The 18,244-nt window shown below is 34.8% G+C and overlaps 1 protein-coding gene across 1 annotated transcript in view; it reads right to left on the bottom strand.

Annotated features, from left to right (window-relative positions):
• Positions 1-250: 250 nt before the first annotated feature.
• The window catches only part of LOC127869056 (E3 ubiquitin-protein ligase UBR3-like), a 107,228-nt gene continuing 89,234 nt past the window's right edge, over positions 251-18,244 (bottom strand). The window contains exons 32-37 of the mRNA XM_052411325.1: positions 9,898-10,023; positions 8,276-8,470; positions 7,125-7,202; positions 5,753-5,884; positions 4,902-5,041; positions 251-3,933 (exon numbers count right to left, since the gene is read on the bottom strand). Coding sequence (XP_052267285.1) covers positions 3,816-3,933; positions 4,902-5,041; positions 5,753-5,884; positions 7,125-7,202; positions 8,276-8,470; positions 9,898-10,023 — 789 coding nt within the window. The 3' untranslated portion in view covers positions 251-3,815. The remainder of the gene's footprint in view (positions 3,934-4,901; positions 5,042-5,752; positions 5,885-7,124; positions 7,203-8,275; positions 8,471-9,897; positions 10,024-18,244) is intronic.

Genomic DNA, 18,244 nt, shown 5'->3' with positions numbered 1-18,244 from the left:
AAATATGTACAAAGCATTCGATAACATGTCAGTTATTATAACAACAATGCGGTGCAATGAGGTTCAAGCATATAACAGTGATAGGTTAAATTATTATCTTAAATGCACAAATCTGAACGAGAATTGTCGGATGAAAATTTAAATGCTGTTTTGTGTGTCAATACATGCCAAAGTCCAAGATAATTTTGGAAAGGCAAATTCTGCATCATATTAATACATGTAGTATAACCTTCTACATACTGGCATATGTAATTTGGTATATCTTTGTGTGGATTCAAATACATTTAGAAGGTGTCAACTGAAAAATAAATTAAAAACATATACGCCACTTTTATTGTCAATGTTATTGTCAATGTAATCATTAAAAAAAAAAAAATTGAAATCTGTTCAAAGAAGGATTCTCAAAATTAATTGCAATAAGTAACTTGTTTAAATAAGTATTATTCAGGACTTTTCACATACAATTATATAATAACAAATACAATAAATACTATAAATACTATATATTTCACAAGAGAAATGATTCTTAAAGTATCTCTTGAAATAATTAAAAGCAACTAGTTCCGGTTTGTGCCAAAAATAAGACTATAAACAATGAAGTTTGTTTCCCTAAGAAAGTACCATATAAAATATTATAACTACCCTGTAAGATTAAGATGATATGTAAAGATAAGAAAATTATGCTGCATTATAAACCACTCAGAAGAATATCCGTGGAGGGACCAGAATTTACCTAACCCTTTACCACTTAGAAACGTATTTTCATGCATTTGCAGTCACTAAGAAAGATAAGTTAATTTAAGACCTTTCGCAATAGATTCAAGTTTTTAAGGGATCATCTCCAAACCATACATAGTGATGAGCAGCAAACAGCATAAAACCTGAACAGACTGCGAGTTACTCGCAGGCTGTTCTGGTTTTATGCTGTTTGCACATAGGCATTTTTACTTTGCTTCTTAGTGGGAAAGGGTTAAACTAGGCTTCAGTTTTCTAATGATAGCACAGTCATATTTTAAAAATAATCCGGCAAAGCTCTTTTGCAAAAAGGACTCGATTTTAAAAGAAACTGTTTCCAGTTCATGACAAAAAAGATAACACTTCAACACCGTTATTTCGAAGTTGTCGGGACTGTTAAAAAAAACCTTCGGATTAACGATAATTCGAAATAAACATTTGACAGACGACTTCTTTGATTCTGTAATAATAAAACGTTGTGGAATTCGCATGGTTCGGTTACAAGCTACTACCAGGGTATTAATAATTGTTTTACTTAAAAACGTAAACTAGTCAGATGGCAATAGATTTCTACGAAGGAATAAAACGATTCTTGTTCTTCTTTTTATGTTTTCTCTAAGTTCAGAACATATTAAATATAATGAATATGCACTTATTATCAGAACATATAAAATATAACGAATAGCACAAATTATCAGACCATATTAAATATAACGAATAGCACAAATTGTCATACATGTAAATACAGATGAATACATTTTCGGAAATGTATTAACATTTTTTGAAAATATGACGCGATGTCTATCTGGACACTGGACTTAGCAGCACTAAACTGGACGCGTGTAACATATTTCTTCAATGTGTCAAGGACATTAAAGCACTCACTTCAGCCCGTGTTTGCTCGCAAAAGGCAGAGTTTATATAAGATGAATTTCATTGGACCACATTTACTCAGACCAAACGTGACAGGTTTATTTGTTACTAAAGAATGCTAAACTACATAAACAGTAATTATCGGCTTTTGACGACATTATAAAATTAACGTCTACGCGCAGACGACAAAGGAGTAATTATCAGCTTTTGACGCGCCACGCCCAGACGACAAAGGTGTGAAATTTTGCTTAGCGTTTTGCAGCTTTGACTTCGGATTAAAGATTGATGATTAGGTGCGAATAATATTGTCGGGACCGACAGAATCACTTCGAATTAACGATTTTTTTCGGTTTAACGAAGTTCGGATTAACAATGAAATTTTACATTAAACGAAGAATAACCAAATTTGGGACCAGAAAAATACTTCGAAATAACGGTGACTTCGGATTATCAGTGTTCGAAATAACGGTGTTGAAGTGTATATGTAAAGACAAGATATTTATGTTGTTTCAAAACACTCAATGGGACACCCATGAAGAGGCCACACATATTTTAACCCTTTGCATGCTGGGAAATTTGTCGTCTGCTAAAATGGCGTCTGCTGAATTTTTAAAATTAGCATTTTCTTCGATTTTTTTCAAAGAATACTATCAGAATAGCAAACAGTTTGGATCCTGATGAGACGTTGTGTGGCATCTCATCTGGATCCAAACTGTTTGCAAAGGCTTTCAAAATTCGGTTCCAGCACTGAAAGAGTTAACTAGGCTTTAGTTTTTAGTGACAGCATAGTCGTGTTTGAAAAATAATAAGGCCACACACATTTTTAAAAAGGAACTCAATTTCAAAAGTATTAATAATTAGTACAAAAGTAAAGCAAAAACAACTTTTAACAATCATGGGGTACATTTATGGTGTCATGATTCAAACCTATAACGCAATTCACAAAAATCCATCTGATAAATAGATCACTTACAGAAGACTTGTGTTATACCAGGAGCCTGGATTCACCAACCTAATCTAACACTTAAGAATAAAGAATAGACATAGAAGCAAGAACAAGAGCACCGCATATCGGGTGCCACACTCGGCTGCGAATGCTTGTCAGAATTTAAAAAAAAATTAAGGTCACAGTGACCTTGACCTAGTGACCCAAAAATGGGTGTGGCGTGAAGAACTCATCAAGGTGCATCTACATAAATGATATGAAGTTTCAAAGTTGTAGGTGGAAGGACTTTGATTTTAGAGCCAATGTTAAAAACCTTTACAAACCTTGACACGGACGGCGGACAAGACGAGCTGGCTATGACAATACCTCGGGTTTTCCCCGAAAACAGCCGAGCTAAAAATGGATCCAGGCTTCCACTGATGATTATGCCATGAACAAAATATTCTACATAAAGAATGATATAGATAGATGGTGTACATACCAAGTTTGACTCAAATTAAAGCAATTCTTGAATATTCCAATTTAAAAAATATTCGTTATTCTTAGACTTCAGTCTAAGAACTGTTTGGTGAACACAAGCCCAGATAATTATAACTAACAAACAATTATATCAACTTTATGAAAGTCTGGACATTTATTCTATTCAAATCTGTTCTTTAACTTTGTTAACAGTTATTTAAAAGTCTGGTATACTATGTATGTTTGCTTGAAATGTCCATCCCCAGATCCTAATGCAAAAAAGTATATCTGAATGCCAGATAAAAGTCCATCCTTGAGCTTGATAACAGTGTATTCTGATGGCAGATTTGTCTATCCTATTTAAAGAAACCATTGTATGCTGATGCCAGATCAGATTCTATCTTGATGTTAGATCACAGTCTATCATGACCCATATCCACAAACCTATTCTTAAAGAACAGACTTAAAACCAATGCTTAAAATGTCATTATCTATTAGCATGTGCAGTCTGTACAGAATAATCAGAGACAACATTGTCTGCCTAATCTGGATTTAGAAAAGACCCCTTTTAACGAAAAATTCCATTAAAGCAGAAAGTGTCCTCGCTGAATAGACTGTACCGACTGCACACGCTAATCTGGACTGACACTTTATGCACATGAATTGAGCTCAGTTTTTCCAGAAGGAGGCTCATATTTCAATCCTGATGTTAGATCACAGTCCATTCTTCTGTCAGTTCAAAATCAATCCTGACAGAAGAAAGTTATTTAATCACAGTCTATCCTAATCTTCAGTTCACAGTCTACAGTCTATCCTGATGCCAGATCCACCGTTTACAGGCATGATCAAAGCTGTGTGAAATCCACTGCGCCTCAAGCAGTGAGTAGCGGTCATTGCTCAGGTAAAGTGGCTTTCCACGTCTGAAACAAGGCACAAATCACAATTAGCATGTTTACAAAATAAAATACAATTTAATAGCTAACTTTCATTCAACTGTGTGGTAAAATCCTGTATTTGAATGTGTTTCATCTTTTGTTGCTTTTGTCTATATCATGAGATAATGTAATGGGGATTTTACGACAAATACAATTTACGAACAAATTATTGTAGTGAATATAACTTTAGAAAAGTTAATCAAAAACGCGTCTTAAAACAAATTATCTTCAGTCTGGTCTTTCAGCAATATAAGGAATAAGAGTTCCACCTTGTCGCAAAATAAACCCGTTAAATGGTCTGAACCAAACTGATCAAGTCTGATGATAATAAGATTAAAACTATTAGTGTCAAAGAGCAGACAATATTAATTTGGCTGTTTTGGATAATTCAAGGGTCATAATGCACAATTGCTAGGATGAAACTTTCTGCACATGAATTAAGCCCAGGTTTATCAAAATATGACTCATTTCAATCCCATTGCCCCTGACTAACTTAAGACATACAAACATAAAACCACTTCTATGAAAACATTCCTAACTTACTTATGATATACATAAGACCATTACAATCCCAAAACAAACTGAAGACCATTTCTATCACACAGTCCCTGACCGGGCCTTTTCCAGGCCATTATGGTTAAAATTCAATTTCAGGATTGGGATTTTTTCTCACGCAAAATGTCCACAGATATGGGGAAAATCCATTCATTATTACAAATTACTCTATATCATAATATAAATTATGAGTACAAAATCATATAAATTTCATCTCTATGCTTTATTAGATGTAACTGAAATAAAATTGAGGTATAAGAATCAAACGACACTTCTTCAAAAAAAAATAAAGTTTTTTTTTTATATTTGAAAATTGGAATTTTTCAATCCATTTTGCTTTTGGAATGGATCTGTTTAACAGACAATTCGATACACCAGGAAAAAGCTGACTGACTCACTTGAGATCCTTATCCTCCTCTCCATACTCGTCAAGGTAGACAGATCCCCAGAGGGCGGCGCGGGGTCCACGGATCACAACAATGATACTGGAGTTGATGAGCAGGAAGATACCTGTCCCGGCTCCACACTCCACCGAGTGCTGAAACATTGAGTTATATTTGTCAGTTGAATTACTTTTTTTACCAACACAACATTAAATTCCATATACTGTCGTTAATTAAGATTACTAATGATAGGAAGGAAGTATGAGTTGATAAACAGGAAGATACCTATGGCCACTTCACATTCCAACGAGTGCTGTTAAATGGAGATCTATTTGTAAGTTTCAACCTGCTATATACAACTTCACTACTCAGATACGCACTAAGCAGTCCTTTAAAAAATCAAATACATTAAAGACCTTCCATACTAGATTTACTAGTTTTAAAGGCTTTACTTCCAAACCTAAGATAACGTTAAACAGCCTGCCAGTTACTTGCAGGTTGTTTGGTTTTAAGCTGGTTGCAAAAAGCCATTATCACTATGCTTTTGAGTGGGAAAGGGTTTACCTCCATGTTTGTCATTTCAAAAGAATGTATTAAGATGAATTTTGTCAGCTTGTAATTTGTTATTAAGCTGTATGCTGTTTCACGTAACACTCTTAAAATTAAAAAAAGTTTTTGATATCCTTCAAATTAGTAAAACCATGACTTCTCAAACAGCTTTTGAGTCTCTTTCCTGGGTACTTGGCAACCACCAAATCTAATACACTACGGCAACCTGCTGCAGCAACAAACAATTGACATATTCAGAAAAATAAGTATTTAGTGGGCAAAAACGTTATTTACCTCTCATTTTCCCTCTCACATACCTGGACACACTCGTATGAGTGCTGCTGTTTGCAGCAGGCCCCCCGGAAGCAGAGGAACATTCCACAGACGAGACACACACATGGGTCCTTGGGCGGGTTGCTGCACACCGGACACTGCTTCTTACGGTACGCCTGGCAGGGGAACAATATGTCTTAACAAGAGCTGTCAGAGGACAGCGCGCTCGACTATTCGAGTGCTTGACCTTATAACGTAAGCCGTCATGGGGAAATTGTTCATATTCAATAATTTATTAGACGATCTTTCAAAATTGGGGGGGGGTGGTAGGGGGGGGTGAGAGGGGGGTATAATGTGGGGTGTGGTAATTTATTAGATGTTTAAAAAAAAATTGGGGAGGTTTGGGGGGTGAGAGGGGGGTATAATTTTGGGTGGGGTTATTTATTAGATGATGTTTAAAAAAAAATGGGGGGGTGGAGGTTGGGGGGGGGGAGGGATTCTGGGTAGGGGCGTGGGGTATTGTTGGGGTGGAATCCATTGTGGTATTCAGGTAAGTATTGTTTTGTCAAAGTATTACAGTAAAACTGCAATAACTCAAGGAAACACGGGACCGAAATCGATGCTCGAGTAATCGCAGGTTTGGAGTAATCCATGGTATTATTTGTTTTCACTGTCTCGGTTGATAATGCCAACTTCTGACCACAAACGCTTTATTTACAATGAAATGAAAATAAATGGGGTAGTACGCAAACTTTAACATTTGCTGCATATTCTAAGTGGAAAAGGGGCCATAATTATTAAAAAATGCTTGATAGAGTTGTCTGCTCTTATTTATAGGTTGGGGTCATGTTGGTAAACAAGTATGCAAAATATGAAAGCAATATGTCAAAGGACAAATAAAATATTTGGGGTAGTACGAAAACTTCAACATTTGCAAGGTAACGCAGACGCTAACGCCGACACCGGATAGCTCCACTATATATATTTTATATATAATAGTCGAGCTAAAATTATGAAATCTTAGGGCAGGCTTACCATTGCCGCTTTGTTTTATAGTTATAATAGTTTATAATAGTTTTCAGACAAATTTTTATAAACAATCTTTTATTATAGTTTTCAGACACAATTTTCAACAAAATGTCTTGAAAACAATCATTCTTTGGGAAGGCTTTTCAAGGTTGCAATTCTTTATAACATTCTCATACACAAATTTCCTATCAGCAAAGTTTTGCAAAATATTTTTTGTAGCTACAACAAATAAATTGAACGTGTCATATGTAAACACTGTATTTTACAATTCTGGGGAACACAATGAGCACTTCAGCCAGTCACATAAGAGCTAACAATTGACCCTAAGACCCTAATATGTTGCCCTTGATTCAATTTACAATTTGATTGGCTGATACCTTAACATACCTGGAAGATCTTGTAGTACTGATCAGGCAGCTGAATAAGGTGTGGACCAAACCACTGGGTGTTTACTGTCAGAAGTGTCTGAAATAATATAGAACAGATTAAAAACAAGAAATGCTTGTAGACCATCTATGTCCCTTACCACCGACTTCCAGCTAAGTGGTCAATATGTGCTATTGATAAGACCATCTTCTTATTGCACGCTCTTCATACTTTAAATTTGATCTTTCAAAATCTCAAAATCCCAAAAGAGCATAATTAAATACATGTTATTCCAAATCCAAACATACATAAAAATTGACAGCAAAATTGCAAGGTGTTGGACCCTAATCATTTTTAGTTTATTTGTGGCCACTTGTAGGACAGCTGTAAATCTTATTCATCCATAGCAGAAATGTAGGCATTTTCTGCATTATTAAGAACTTGATCTCTGTTAGGTACTTTTCTTAATAGAGTGTGATTTATGAATACTATTAACACATTAAACATTAAGATATCAAAAACAAAATGAAATGAATCTACTTTTATTTAAAATTATGAGACAAACAACCTAAGAGAAAGTAAAAGGCAAAGCAACTAATGATCCATTCATTTTATTCCTCAGAAACACTTCTGCATACCCTAGAATACTAACCACACTGAAGCTATAACCCTACTATCCAACTTAAGGTTCACAATGACGCAGTGGATAGGGTGTGTGCCTACAAATTGAAAAGTCTTAAGTTTTATCTCAACTACGTTTAATTCTCAAGGTTTCTGTATGGACATAGAGTACTTGTTAACCACTGACCTTTAGATGCAAAGTTTTAAGCAAACAAGAGATGTGTTTGTCAAAAACACAATGCCCCCTATTGCGCCGCTTTGAAATAAAATTTCAATATTTCATTGGCAGGTTTAGAAATTATCTCCCTTTCATAGCTTATTACTTCCCTTGGATTGTATTTTTTTTACTTTTGACATTGAAGGATGACCTTGACCTTTCACCACTCAAAATGTGCAGCTCCATGAGATACACATGCATGCTAAATATCAAGTTGCTATCTTCAACACTGCAAAAGTTATGGCCAATGTTAAAGTTTTTCAGACGGACTGACAGACGGATGGACAGTTCAAATACTATATGCCACCCTACCGAGGGCATAAAAAATACCCACCCGTCCATCCTGGGGGTTCTTGTTGGCAAAGTTGATGAGGTCGGTGCACCAGGCCCTGGTTAGGGTGTGAGCCTCCTCCACCAGCCAGTCCACACACTGCGCGGCGGACGTGAGCTTGCTGGGCTCTATCACAGTCGAGTCACGCTTCACGTTCAGACGGAGGTAGCTGCTGAGGTACTGGAAGTCACTCAGGACCTGGATGGGTAGAGGGAAAGACTTATCATGAGATAACATGGTTTTATTATAATTGTATAAGGAACAAGGGACAAAATTGTCACAAAACCAGGTTTTCATTGTGAAAAAAAAATCTGATAAAGGGAGAAAACTCAAACTGAACTTTTGAAATGACCAAAAAAAATTACCCCCCTTTGTAAGTTTTTTTTTCTTTTTTAAATCTATTTTTAGTCGTGGCGACCTTGACATTGGAGATATTGACGTGATTCTTTCGTGGGACACACCGTCCCATGATGGTGAACAAATGTGCCAAATGATTTTAAAATATCACAATGAATGACATAGTTATGGCCAGGACAAGCTCATTTATGGCCATTTTTGACCTTTGAACTCAAAGTGTGACCTTGACCTTGGAGATATCGACGTAATTATTTCGCGCGACACACCGTCCAATGATGGTGAACAAATGTGCCAAATGATTTTAAAATCTGACGATGAACGACATAGTTATGGCTCGGACAAGCTCATTTATGGCCATTTTTGACCTTTGAACTCAAAGTGTGACCTTGACCTTGGAGATATCGACGTAATTATTTCGCGCGACACACCGCCCAATGATGGTGAACAAATGTGCCAAATGATTTTAAAATCTGACAATGAACGACATAGTTATGGCCCGGACAAGCTTATTCCGCCAGCCAGCCAGCCCGCCAGCCAGCCAGCCAGCCAGCCCGCCCGCATTCGCCAATCTAATAACCAGTTTTTTCCTTCGGAAAACCTGGTTAAAAATGCCCCGCCCCCTGGCTGCCATGTTTTTCAACGTACCTGAACCATTTTCGAACTGGCCCAGATATGATTGCAACAAATGTTCTGATCAAGCTTCATAAACATTGGATTAAAAATGTGAATTCCAGTGAGTGCTAACAAGCTTTTACTATAGCTAGAAAAGGAAAAAAGCCCCACTTCCTGGCGGCCATGTTTTTCAACGAAACCATGACCATTTTCTAACATGGCAGAGCTATCTAGTTTCATAAAGATTGGACCATAAATATGACTTCTAGAGAGTAAACAATGTTTTATTAAAGCAATATAAAAATGCCTCACCCTTTGGCGGCCATGTTTTTTAACAGACCTAAACCATTTTGAATTTATCCAATATATCATCAGAACAAATGTTCTGACCAAGTTTCATGAAGATCGAACAATAAATGTGGACTCTTAGAGTGTTGTCGGACGACAGACAAAAGGTGATCACAAAAGCTCACCAGGAGCATGTTATGCTCAGACCAGCTAAATACACTCAGTTAGATGAAACTTTATGTCCGACTTAAGTTTATTTATATTTAGCTTCAAACCCATATTTACCCATTGAACCATAAACCCTGATTTTTACAAGAGCCTAAAATGAAATCAACATTACAAAAGTGATAACAAGAAAGAAAGCATACCCCTCGTTTTGGAAACTCGTCGTGGAAGATGTGGAACTTGATGAGAGCAGTCATGCGGAGGAACGGTTCACACAACTCCTGCACGGAAGACTCAACACTCAGGGGCGACCACACAGACTGGCAGATCTGCAAATATACATGAGCTGCGCTATGGGAAAACTGGGCTATGGGAAAACTGGGCTATGGGAAAACTGAGCGTTGGGAAAACTGGGCGTAATGCATGTGCTGAAGTGTGATCCCAGTTTAGCCAATGCTATCTCTGATGTTTGCTAGGGAGAGATTTCCTTTAAGGTAATACAAATACTAACAATGAACGAAAATTTCGCAAAATATTTTGTCAAATAAAGTTAACCCATAAAAATCAGTGTTTCTTGCAAAAATTTTACGCTAGATGTGGTATGGTAACATAGACATAAAGAGATACAAAAGACTAGTTTTTATGTTTTTGTGGCACAATATATTCCATTTTAATTTTCCACAACGATATCTATTCATACGACACACAAACACTAACATGGTACATGAACATGTGTTGAATATAAATTTTGTATTGTCCCACACAAAAAAAGAGCATTTTGTATCTTTTCTGTTACCAGACCACATCTAGCGTTGAAATTTTGGTATTGTGTAAAAAAATTGCTACAAGGAAAATACTTAGTTTTTTTGTTAACTTTATTTTTCCGAATAATTCGTACAATATTTGGAAAATTTTTGAGTGTTCATGAACTTTTAAATGAAAAATACAATAAAAGCAGAAAGTGTCGTCCCTGATTTGCCTGTGTGGACACTTTTCAAGACAATTGGACAATAAAAGTGACTTCTAGAAAGTTAACAAGGTTTTACAATAGCCAGATAAGAAAAACAGTCCCACCAGTTGGTGGCAATATTTTTCAATGGACCTGAACCCATTTACAAACTCTGTCAACATTGCATCAGAACAAATGCTCTGACACAGTTTCATGAAGATTTTACTAAAAATGTGACTATTAAAGTGAAAACAAGGTTTTACTAAAGGCATTTAAAGAATATATTGACCCGCCCCTTTGAGGGCATATTTTCTAGGAACTGGAACCATTTTCCAACTCAGCTGATATATAACAAATGTTCTGACCAAGTTTAATTAAGATTGAACATTAAATGTGACTTCTTGAGTGTGAACACAGTTTTTCTATCATAGCCTTATCAGAAAAACTCTACCCTAGTGGCCACGTTATTCAACGTATGTGAACAATTTGTTAACTCAGCCTAGATATTATAAGAGCCAATGTTCTGACAAAATGTAATGAGGATTGGACTTCTAGAGTGTTAACAAGGTTTTACTAAAGCCATACAAGGAAAACTGCCAGCCCAATGGCGGCCATGTTTTTCAATGAACTGGAACTGGAAAATTTTACGCTAGATGTGGTATGGTAACATAGACATAAAGAGATACAAAAGACTAGTTTTTATGTTTTTGTGGCACAATATATTCCATTTTAATTTTCCACAACGATATCTATTCATACGACACACAAACACTAACATGGTACATGAACATGTGTTGAATATAAATTTTGTATTGTCCCACACAAAAAAAGAGCATTTTGTATCTTTTCTGTTACCAGACCACATCTAGCGTTGAAATTTTGGTATTGTGTAACAAAATTGCTACAAGGAAAATACTTTGTTTTTTTGTTAACTTTATTTTTCCGAATAATTCGTACAATATTTGGAAAATTTTTGAGTGTTCATGAACTTTTAAATGAAAAATACAATAAAAGCAGAAAGTGTCGTCCCTGATTTGCCTGTGTGGACACTTTTCAAGACAATTGGACAATAAAAGTGACTTCTAGAAAGTTAACAAGGTTTTACAATAGCCAGATAAGAAAAACAGTCCCACCAGTTGGTGGCAATATTTTTCAATGGACCTGAACCCATTTACAAACTCTGTCAACATTGCATCAGAACAAATGCTCTGACACAGTTTCATGAAGATTTTACTAAAAATGTGACTATTAAAGTGAAAACAAGGTTTTACTAAAGGCATTTAAAGAATATATTGACCCGCCCCTTTGAGGGCATATTTTCTAGGAACTGGAACCATTTTCCAACTCAGCTGATATATAACAAATGTTCTGACCAAGTTTAATTAAGATTGAACATTAAATGTGACTTCTTGAGTGTGAACACAGTTTTTCTATCATAGCCTTATCAGAAAAACTCTACCCTAGTGGCCACGTTATTCAACGTATGTGAACAATTTGTTAACTCAGCCTAGATATTATAAGAGCCAATGTTCTGACAAAATGTAATGAGGATTGGACTTCTAGAGTGTTAACAAGGTTTTACTAAAGCCATACAAGGAAAACTGCCAGCCCAATGGCGGCCATGTTTTTCAATGAACTGGAACCATTTACAAACTCAGCGGAAATTTCATTTAACCAAACAAATGTTCACACCAAGTTTCATGAAGATTAGATGACAAATGTGAATTCCAGAGAATTAACAAAGTGTAACTATAGCCATATAAGGAAATCTTTCCGCCCCCCCCTCTAGTGACAATGTTTTTGTACCAACCAAATGTGAATTCCAGAGAGTTAACAAGCTTTAACTATAGCCATAAAAGGACATCCTCACGCCCCCCTAGTGGCCATCTTTTTGTACCAACCGCAACCATTTTGTAACTCAGCTGAAACATCATTAGAACTAATGTTCTGGCAAAGTTTCATGAAGATTCGAATATAAATATCACTTCGATTGTTAACAAGCTTTTCCTTTATTTTGACCAAGAGACCTACCATAATTACTCTAAGTTTTCGGACACTCTTTTTAAGCAAAAATAATTATTTTTCATAACTCTATATTTTCGGACATACGGGTTTTCGTCCATAATTAATGTTTCTTAATTTTCGAACAATATATTATACCGTGCTTTTCTACAGATCATGGATTATTACAACGGGATTAAGGTCATAAACCATGCAGATTCTTGCCTGAGGGCAATTGACCATAACATTCACCTAATTGGGTAAATAACCATGTATACTGGCAGAAAGTAATGGATTCACCCAACAGCATATGAAACAGTGTCGTCCTATTAAGGAAGCAGAATGTTTTCTGTTTTTACGTTTTTGTTCAGTATCATTTCCGGCAAGAGTTAGCAAAGCTGTGAAGTTGCATTGATTTTTTTAAGCAGAAAAAGAAGAGTTAAATCACAAGAAAATCATTGAACATAGATTTATTGCATTTATTTCAATATATAATTATAACTTGTGGACACCTTAAGTTTTGTCTCTATATTTTTGGACACCTGTAATTTTTGAATATTTTTTGTATCTTAATTTTCGGACACTAAAAAAAACAAGGGCTGTTTGTAAAATATGCATGCCCCCCATATGGGCTGTCAGTTGTAGTGGAAGCCATTGTGTGAATATGTTTTTGTCACTGTGACCTTGACTTTTGACCTAATGGCCTGAAAATCAATAAGGGGTCATCTGCCAGTCATGATCAATTTACCTATGAAGTTTCATGATCCTAGGCCTAATTATTCTTGAGTTATCATCAGGAAACCATTTTACTGTTTCAAGTCACTGTGACCTTGACCTTTGATCTAGTGAGAAGAAAATTAATTGCGGTCATCTGACAGTCATGATAAATGTACCTATGAAGTTTCATGATCCTAGGCGTAAGCATTCTTGAGTTATCATCCGGAAACCATTTTACTATTTCGAGTCCCTGTGACCTTGACCTTTGACCTAGTGACCTGAAAATCAATAGGGGCGACCTTTCTCAATCATGAGGTCATGCGCTGAGCAATGAAAACTTGACAAAGTTTTCCTTAAAACAAAAGACGAATTAATATTTAGATATAGTTCACAGAACAAATCGGTTCAAAAAAATATATAAAGCAATGCTTTTTTAGAATTATCAATTTTTAATTTCCATACTTGAAGATAACAATCTTTTATTGGTGTTTTGAACAGATGTATAAAATTGTCTTCATGCCCAACACCTTGACTAAATCCATAACTGAATAGTAATTCTCTGATATGACTAGCCCATGTCCTTCTACCTGCATCATCTAACTCTTTTAACCTTCTATAACACTGTTTAGGATATCTATGGTTTTCCATACGGGTAATTTTCAACCAGAACTTGATGCAATTTGGGATATATGTTATACATAAAGGAAGTCTACCACATTCTTCTAAAGCTAAGATATCAGGTGTGTTTTGTGGTAAATTACAATATTGTTTACAGAATTTTATTTGTACTTTTTCAATTTTATCTACATATTATCAATAGCCCCATATTTCGGATCCGTAACAAAGTATAGGTTTAATCATATAGCATCAAAAACTTAAAAAATATATACAGAACATAAATGAACAAATAAACGTTGATGTTGAAATATACAAGCAATTGATTTTATACTTTGCAATGCTAACATTTCTTGAGTTTTTGACCAAAGAAGTTTTAGCGTAAAATAGACACCAAGATATTTATAAAATGAGACAATTTCAATATTTTCTCCACAATATGTCCATTTTTCAGTTTGTTTAATAACACCACCATTTCTAAATACGATGATTTTTGTTTTATCAAGATTTATTTTCATATCAACAGATTTACAGAATTGTTCAATGGCATTAATTTGCCTTTGCAGCCGTTTGATAGTATCAGAGAAACTGGAAACATCGTCAGCAAACATTAAAGCAATTAACTCATTTATATATTCAGAAACATATATACCATGATTACATTTTGAGTGCAGATATGTAACTGAATCATTTATGAACATGGAAAAAATTATGGGACTGGCCATACAGCCCTGTCTCGTTCCAATATAACATGGGAAAAATTCCGTTAATTTGTTATTAACCTTAACACATGATTTCAACTTGCTATACATCGATTGAAGAATAACCAAAAATTTACCATTAACATTTTTTCTTGCAAAAGCATTCTACAATTTTTGATGTTGTAAGCTATTGAATGCTTTTGCAAAATCTACAAAAATACAGTAAAAACAAACTTTTTTACACAACTTAAATTATCCGCCTATAATTCACAATTCACATTTTAAATCACTTTTTCTCTCCGCAAAAAATAAAGATTTAGGTTGCCAGTGCAGCAACCAATTGTGAAAAAAAGATACATATTGTTGTCATTTTGTTTAAGTTATCTCTTTAACATAAATATGAGGAAAAATAGTGCACACACATCTTGACCTGTGCTTTAAAACACACTCTTTTAACATTTAAATGGGTTGTGTGATTTCAAACTTGCGATATAAAAAGCTATAACATAATTTTGAAACTTGAGTAGAATCTAAGGTTATGCGATAGCGAACAACTTCAGTGCCTTCAGCGCTTTGATTTGTAATTGTTCGTAGGATTGACATTCCATAACCAACCTGTGTTTGGCTGGCTAAACAGAACTTTGCACTTATAGTCAAATTAAAACACTATATCAGCAATATTAAACCCCTTTCAAGGTAAGTCATTATTTTCGTCATGTACTTTGCACCTTAGGCAACTCCAAATTGAGTTCGGCTTCCTGCGCGAGCAGTCCATGTTTCTCTGTCGTGACCGTTTTAACAAATGCGGTGAAAAGTTGCTGCAGCCAACCCTTTAGAATATAAACACATCTTCTACGTACTGTGACTTATTTGAATGTGTTTGTTTACTTTTGAACATGCAACTATCAGCAGATACCGTTGAAGCATGTTCAATTTCAAACAACATCGGGAAACATGACGTAAGTTTTTTTAAATATTTTTCTTCATTAAATGGGCATATGGACGGTATTTCCCTATATGTATGCACATTTTTCCTATAACACAAGTTTAAGTGAACAAAAAATAAACATAAAATCAATAAATGCTGGTTCGAAAAGTTTCACAGGGACAATATTCTATAATTTTAAAATACATGGTTGAAGGAACATGCTTAACAGCTAGGTCTGTGTTTTTCAGAAACATCAAATAAATTCTTTGTAATGTGTAAATTTCAGAAAAATACAATATCATACAAGCCAACGATATTCCCCTTTTAAAATAAGGTAGCTACAATTGTTTATATGCATGGCCTTTGTCCGACTGTCTGTCATTATCATTTTGATGATTGTCTCTCTTCAAGTGCTATTGCACAGCTTGCAACATGGTATACCTTTTCACAGCTTTCACTGTTTAAAACTTCAAACAAATATAAGCAGCAGTAGGTAGACATGTGCCCCTCACTTCAATGATATGGTTACATGTATATTTCGTGGTCAAAGATCATATGCAACTTACTCCTATAAATGTGAGGGCGATATTCTTTGTTTAAGAAATGACTTGAATGTAAAATTAAAGTATCTCTTGATAATGCAATATTTGTCTATCGAAATGTGATTTTTTGTATTCTCCGCTCGAGAATTTTCTTGTTTTCAACAACAATTTTTTTTTCGCTCGCCTCTTCAACTTAAAAAAAAAAATCTGTACAACAACAAATCAATTTGAAGTTTATATAACATTATTTAGAAAAAAAAAATATAAGAGTATCAATATGTATTTTGATTATTGCATTTGTCCGGTACAAACGGCAGTACAGAATTGTATTTTCTCTTCTTGCCCAGAGTTTTTCTCATAATTAAGTTAAATGATTAAACAGCAAACATGGATACAGTCTATGAAATACCAATGTTACAAAATAAACACCATCAGTCTTATTAGCTCTATAAAAATTGAAATGAGATATACCATTGTGAACTTGGCATGTTAATATGCTATCATTTATTTAATGACATGCAACACCTGCATTTGACTTGAATAAAACATTCAATATATTACCCCTCATAAAATACGGTTCATCTTATCTATTTACATGTTTACCATATATACCTTTTAATTAAGACAAGTTAAGCACTTGTTTTACTGGTTTTTGGCATGACATTATTTCAATTTTTTTCCGTGTAGCATTGTGTGTCACCCAGAAAGCTTAAAAAATAACAGTTTTGGTGCTTATATTACACACATTTACATATCAGCAAAAGAATCTAGACACGGCTGCTTCTGAATCATGTAATCTAAGAAGGATGTACCAAAATAAATGGTTTAAACAGAAACTGCAGACGCAAGCACCTGTATGACAATTGCGAACAACAAATTATCGTCCTTAATGGCTCGCAATATTTTGCGATGCTTTACATACCATAGTGTTCCAAAATTAAATGTATTAAAAAAATATCATAAAACATTTGCATGATTTTAAGTGTTATGTAATATATATCCCCAATGCATCCATGACATATGTTTGAACACATCCAAATAGTATGTCAACCAAAATTTTGGGTAACCATACATGTCTTGTTTATTCACTCAACATATTATAAAGCCAATACAAACTTTATGATGCAAAATATCTTACCTATGTCAGGGTGTTAGTTTGACTTGTACATGTACTCTAATGACACAGAGGTTGAATGCAACACAATAGCGATCATTTGCAGCATCTTAATTTAAACATGCATGATAAGTACTGACCTAAATTTACAATAGCTAATGATCTGCCCTACAGCCATATAAATTATTTGAAATTTTACTTTTAAATGAACTTTGAGCTCTTGGTACAGGTGCTGCCTGTGACTCAACATGGTTATCTGATGATAATTTGAAGTTATTTAAAACTTCCTGATATAAATTATAATGCTATATGCCGGACAAGCTGTTGTATGCCCATACTTAAAGGGGCATGTTGACAGATTATCAAAATTACAATTTTCAAAAATTTTGTCACATATACAAATAAAAGTTCAACATAAATATCACATGGGAGTGAAATACCACTTACAACAAAGACTGATAATGAAAATACAGTCTACTCTCATTATCTCAAAGTCGGTGGGAACAAGAAAAAATATTGAGATAACGAGAGCTCGAGATATCCGATGAGGCGTTTTCAAAGAAAAAATGAGACAAAAATTTACCTTGTTTTTAACATCTGAATATCTGCTTAGTGGTCTAAACAAAGCCGTCACCGTGTGACATAATACTCACAACGGCGTAACATAACTCAATTCATTTTGGAATGTTGTTTGTAAAAACAATTAGTCATTTGGCCTTTCAGCAGGCTGTGTATTAATTTCAGTTAATTGCAGTTAAAGTGACAAGCCTTATTCAAGTGTTAATGGCTAACGACATTAGACACGTGCGGTCATTGATGCAATTAACGGATTGATTATCTACTGTACATTATAGGAACAGAACAGAACACAATTTTATTACACATAAACTTTACAGTTGATAGTGTTAAACAAAAAATATGGGCTGTCCGTTGTAGTGGCAGCCATTGTGTGAATACATTTTTTTGTCACTGTGACCTTGACC

The sequence above is a fragment of the Dreissena polymorpha genome, chromosome 2 (assembly GCF_020536995.1).
Source record: "Dreissena polymorpha isolate Duluth1 chromosome 2, UMN_Dpol_1.0, whole genome shotgun sequence".
Lineage (NCBI taxonomy): Eukaryota > Metazoa > Mollusca > Bivalvia > Myida > Dreissenidae > Dreissena > Dreissena polymorpha.
The sequence above is the reverse complement of the archived record's forward strand: the minus strand, read 5'-3'. Positions and strand labels throughout refer to the sequence as shown.